The sequence below is a fragment of the Peromyscus eremicus genome, chromosome 20 (genome assembly GCF_949786415.1).
Source record: "Peromyscus eremicus chromosome 20, PerEre_H2_v1, whole genome shotgun sequence".
NCBI classification, from domain to species: Eukaryota; Metazoa; Chordata; class Mammalia; order Rodentia; family Cricetidae; genus Peromyscus; species Peromyscus eremicus.
The window spans coordinates 29,027,598-29,033,597 of NC_081436.1; the positions used below are offsets into that span (position 1 = coordinate 29,027,598).

The 6,000-nt window shown below is 51.2% G+C and overlaps 1 protein-coding gene across 1 annotated transcript in view; it reads right to left on the reverse strand.

Annotated features, from left to right (window-relative positions):
* Nucleotides 1-4,088, reverse strand: part of Dennd3 (DENN domain containing 3) — a 52,822-nt gene extending 48,734 nt beyond the window's left edge. Inside the window, exon 1 of the mRNA XM_059247787.1 lies at nucleotides 3,983-4,088. Coding sequence (XP_059103770.1) covers nucleotides 3,983-4,084 — 102 coding nt within the window. The 5' untranslated portion in view covers nucleotides 4,085-4,088. The remainder of the gene's footprint in view (nucleotides 1-3,982) is intronic.
* Nucleotides 4,089-6,000: the final 1,912 nt, after the last annotated feature.

Genomic DNA, 6,000 nt, shown 5'->3' on the forward strand with positions numbered 1-6,000 from the left:
AGCAGTCATTATTCATGGAAAACACTTTTGTCTTTCTGATGTGATTAAAAAGATAAGACATTTCCCCATTAACAAGACATTTTACCATTCAAAACCAAAGCACTAGATGAGGAAAGCCTTTTCTGTACCTCCAGGCCTTTCTGCATCGCCTAGGGTACTTCCTTACATTCTCGACACGTACGTAGGCTTGGGACATGTTTTCATAATGCAGTTACCCAATCCAAACTGTTGCCTTGATGTTTAACTTTGCGGTGGGGCTAGTCAGCTTTCTTCACGGTTATATAGCATTAGCCAAGTGAGCATCCAATGATGCATCCACCAGCCCCTCTGAAGTCATCGGGATCACTGTAAATATCACATCGTGCTGGGAGTAGGGGAGACAGCAAATGACAGAGTCACTGAGACAGCTGCACACATCTGGTTCCTCGGTTAGAATAAATTCCACAGCCGGGCGATAGTGGCGCATGCCCTTAATCTCAGCACTCGGGAGGCAGAGGCAGGTGAATCTGAGTTCGAGGCCGGCCTGGTCTACAGAGCGAGTTCCAGGACAGCCAGGGCTACACAGAGAAATCCTGTCTCAAAAACAAACAAACAGCCGGGCGGTGGTGGTGCACGCCTTTAATCCCAGCACTCGGGAGGCAGAGCCAGGCGGATCTCTGTGAGTTCGAGGCCAGCCTGGGCTACCAAGTGAGTTCCAGGAAAGGCGCAAAGCTACACAGAGAAACCAAAAAAGAAAAAAGAAAAAGAAAAAACAAACAAACAAACAAACCCAAGACTATATTCCTGCAAATGGAAGGTCCAACCATTAAGCGTATACTGTATGTCTGCTATTTGGTAATGTGTTGTAGCTGCTCTCACTGCAAGGCTAAGAAGACAGTACCACAGACTACGCCAACTGAGCCTAAGCTCTGCCAGACCAAAGTGAGCCAGATAGATGGTTATTTCCTGCATTCCCGTTTATTAAACTTCTATCCAACGGTCATTTTTTAAAAGGCAAAACCCAGACCCACCTTACTCATGGGGTGACAGATTTATTCCTTAAGTCCTGTCACACAGCAGTATTGCTTCTTTTCCCTGGAGGATTGGCTATCACTAGAGAAATCAAAGAAACTCACAGGTGTTTTTTAATGTTCTGGAACTGGGCTATCCAACACAGTCACAGCAGGAGTCCACTGGAATCAAAAGGAGTTAAAACTGGCCTGGACAGAAGGCTCCACAGTTAAGAGCACTGGCTGCTTTTGCCGAGGACCTAGGTTCAAATCTCAGCACCCACAGGGCAGCTCACAACCAACTGTAACTCCAGTTCCAGGGGACCTGATGTTCTCTCTGGCCTCCGCAGGCCCTGCACACACAATACATGTATGTATGATGCACATACATACATACATACATACATACAAGCAAAACACCCATATACATGAAATAAAGGGAAAAATTTAAGTTTTTTTTAACAATTCAAATAAATAAATTAAATGTAAAATTCAGTGCACTGGCCATACTTCCAGAGTTGGGTGGCCACAGGTGGCCAATGACTATAGTATGGGACAGTGCAGACGAAGGACACTGTCATCATCCAGGAATTTTCCTCGGTACTGCTGCTCACAGAACAGGAAGCCACTCCACTAGAATGGTGCGGATGGCAGTGTGAGCACATCATGCACCCTTGGGTGAGTTGACAATGGATCCTCTCACATCCTAGCAACCAATAAGGGGCTCCATCCTGAGCCAGGGGGTGGGGGAAATCAAAACTAACCGCAGTGATTCACAGGGGGACTGGTCAGCTCTGAAATATTTGGCAGGATTTCCAACAAAATGACTAGTCCTCACCTCCATCTAAGAAATATAACAGTTAGGGCACCCTCAAAGCAATAAGCAGGGCACTATGTCTCTTGACCTTAAACTGGGTATTTCTCATACCCCTTGTCTTCTGTATGCATGTATCACCAAATACAAATACCCAGACTACAGATAAACAGTAACTTATTTTTCTAAGACAGGGTCTCTCATAGCCCAGGCTAGCTTCTAAACCTACTATGTAGCCAAGGCTAGCCTGAGCTCCTTCCTGATCCTCCTGCTTCTACTTTCCAAGTTCTAGGCCTGGGCCAGCAGGCCCTAAAGGTTTTTGTTTGTTTGTTTGTTTTGTTTTGTTTTTGAAGACAGGATCTCACTCTATAGCCTAGGCTGGACTACTTAGAACTCAACAGCAATCCTCCTGTCTCAGTCTCCCAAGCGTTGGGATTACAAGAGCAAGCCACCAGACCCAGCGAAGTGCCAATTTTTTTGTTGTTTTGTTTTTCCAGACAGGGTTTCTCTGTGTAGTCCTGGCTGTCCTGGAACTCACACTGTGGACCAGGCTGGCCTCGAACTCTCAGAGATCCGCCTGCCCCTGCCTCCTGAGTGCTGGGATTAAAGGCATGTGCCCCCACCACCCAGCTGTTAAATGCCAGTCTTAAAAAGCAAAATTAAAAATTATTTTAAAGCCTTGGACATTCAAAAGAGAATTGCTGCAAAAATTAAACTAATAAAATCTGTCTGGCTAACTATAACTCTGATGTTGATATAAAGTGAAACCACCCCAAAGTTTAGCCCACCTCTCAACTCTCCCCCCCCCCACCCGTCCCCAATCCTGGACTGTTTTTTCTTCTGTTTTGTTGTCTTCCTCCCTTTGAAATCCCTAGCAGAAGCAAGAGTATAGAGTGAGGAAAAGTAAAATGAAACTTCCCCCTCTCACTTAACCTGGGGGATGCCACCACCTGCCTAATTCAGGAAAGTACCCTTGTGAATACCCAAGCTGACTCAGCCAGTTCTCAAAGGCATGTCTCACACTACAGAGGCAAGAAGTACACTGCAAGACCCAGGAAGCAAAGACGAGGATGCCCAGAAGACCTCAAGTGAAACCAGGTAATTTCCGTACTAAGAAAAAGAAGGCAGTTCCGTTTGGTAAATTAAGAGACGATGGCGCTGTACAGAGGACAAGCTGGCATTAGAAGGGACGGGGGAGTGAGAACTCTAAATCATTTATGTGGATTAACGCCACTTGCTGGGCACATTGGCCTATGGACGAAACTATCTAGGCTTTAACACTCATTTGGTTACTTTTACTAACGTTTAACTTTTCTTGGTGACATCCATTTTGTCCCTGGATAGACAACTGTCAATCAATAGGCATGCCTTTATGCTTTTCCATGTGGTCATGTGTAAACACTCAGAGGATTTATCCTAACACTTAACGGGACACTAGGGAAATCTCTGGAGAAAATGACAGTTCACAATCATGCTGGGTCAAAGGAAAAAGAGAGGCACCCATGGATTGGGAGAAAACAACCTGGGTTTCAGAATTAAGAAAATGCAGCAGAAAAATAAGGAGCATGAGGTGTTCAGAAGGCCCTGTCTTTCCAGAGATGCAGCCGGAGGGAAGGGAGGAGGAGCTGCCTAGCAAGTGAAGAAAACAGCTTTGCAACTAGCCAAACTAAAAGCGGAATATTCAAAGCTGGTGGTTGATTCTAACACCTGAAACCTCACTATTCAGTGTGGAGTACAGAATCCACTGCTTAGGAGGCAGTGAAGCTCTGTGCGGTGAAGGGAATCGTTTAGTCGAAACTCAGAGAGGTTCTTGTCTAGTTGACCGTGAACTCCTCGGGTCCCCTCTGGGTCAGCACCTCGCCCCAGATGGTGGCATCCTGAGGGCGAAGGAACGCTTCAACGCTTCAGTGCACAGAAGCATGTCTGCACCACCACAAACACTAGGTACAAATCCGGCTGGTCCCCGCCTCGAGAGGTGGGTAGGCGCGGAGGGAGGGGAAGATAGCTAGTTGCCTCTCTTTCCCCCCACGAGCTAGCGCTCAGCCCCTACAGCTGGGACTCGACCCCAAGGCTTCGGCGCCACAAGGGTGCGCAGCCACCACCGAAGCCAGCCCCGCGCGCACCCGGCGGGCGCCGCTCCGACCTCCACCCCGCCTCAGTTTCCCCTCCCGCCCCTTACCTGCTCCAAGCCGCGGAGGCTGTCCTGAGAGGCGCCCAGCAACGCGCACAGCTCCAGCAGCCCCGAGGGCAGCGACAGGTGTCGCGCCGTGGGCTCCGCCATAACCTTCCCGCCACCCGCCCGTCGCACTGCGCTCCGAGCCTTTGGCTGCCCGGCCCCGACCCCGACTCTGATGGCGTCCGCGCCGGCAACCCAGACCCCAACAGAGCGCCTCTGCAGTCGGATCGAGCCAGAGCCCGCCCGAGCCTCCGCGCCTCCCTTAGGCTGGTTGCCAGCGTGCAGCGTCCGCGGAGCGGGGCGGGACCTAGAGCGAACCGGGCCGGTCCATGGGGAGAAGGGGCGTGGTCTGTGGGACCTGGGTGGGCGGGGCCTAGAGGGGCGGGGCCTGTATAGCAGGAGTGAGCCTTGCCTGTGATTTGGCAGGGGCGGGACTTCGCTGGGGGCGTGTCTGGCCGGACCTTGGTGGGTGGGGCCTCTTCAAGGGCCGGTCTGTCTCTGCATGGGCTTCTGGCGCAGTCATTTCCTAAGCAGACCCGCGGGTCCGGCGCGTGCGCAGCCCCTGTGCCGGCTCGGTCCCTCCTCCTGTCCCCCGGAACACAGGAAGGAATGGGCGGTGTCCTCAGGTGCCCGTCCACGTCATCCAGTCCCCGAGGCTTTTCTCCAGCGATCCAGGCCCACCCTGCAACGAGGAAGGGACAAAGGGCTGATCTCCCGCCACCTCCAGGAAGCTCTCCTGTGCCAGGACTCGGAGTGGCCCCCGTGGACAGCTGGAAGAACCGTCGGGAAGGGAGTGTAAAGATCCACTCCTGGTCAATAACTGCATGGTTAACCGCAGGCCGCCGCGGTAGCCTGGGTTAAATTCAGCAGGAAACGGGGCGAGGTGGACACTGCTGGAGGCAGCAGAGTCAGAGGCCTGTTGGGCCGCCTTCTAGCTCTAGGCTAATTCTGACCCCTGTTGACCCTGAACCTCTTCCAGCTTCATACTGGATTCAGAGCAAAGCACAGCCTTTCTGCCTGGGCAGGTTGGTGCTGGTCATTGGCTTTGGAGGGGACTTTGGTCCCGGCCCTTCCTCCCAGCTGACCTTCCTCCATGGGCCCTGTCATGGGAATGTTTAAACTCAAGGGGAAAAGAGACCAAGGGAATTTTCCAGGACTTTTATAAAAAACGAAAAAAAAAAAAAAAAAAACCACTGAAATGCTACTAGTAATCTCAAATATCTATTGTCAGCCTGAGTGAAGGAACAGTAACTGAGCAAGTCTTGGGAGCAAAACCTGGGTCAGTTGGCTGGCGGTAGGGGTGCAGAACAAGGAATTCTAGGTCCCAAGCAGAGCAGGACCTGGTGACCACAGCGGGACATCGAAGTAGCCTAACCAGCCTATAGGCTGCCTGACTTCTGGGGCCCTCATCCTTGTCCAGGAACCCAAACAAGTTGTTAATGTCACTGACGTCAAAAGAACAGGTTTTACTCCTCCTTATTTGACTGTTCCCATCAGGCCCTCATCTCAGATGACCTCCATTAGGCACAAGCCCTGAGAGGAGCAGACCTCACAGGGATCCATCAAGGGCCCTGGGCCACTCTGGAAGCAATCAAAATCTTGAGTTTGTTTGCAGGGCCCTGGCTGGAGTGTGTGTGTGTGTGTGTGTGTGTGTGTGTGTGTGTGTTAGGTAGACCCAGCATCTCTGAGCCTCTGCTTCCTGTTTGTGAGTACTTGGCCAGGGGGTAGGCCAGGATTCAGTTGGCAGGGACTCTGTAAGGCTCAGGGCAGAGCAAATCTGATCTCTGTCCTGTTTCCTCCAAGGCTTGGAAGGGTTTGAGGAGGGGAATGCCAGACTTGGGTGGAAAGGCCAGGGCTAGGCTCCACGGTTTCTCTTCTGTGGGCCTCCCTCATCCTATACCAGACAGTCAGGCCACATAAATCTCCCAGGGCTCCTGGCTCTGTGCTTTTTTATTAAATCCCCATGGCTATTCGGGACCAGTGGTTTGCTTTTGTAATCTCAACAATCTGGAGGTGAGGCA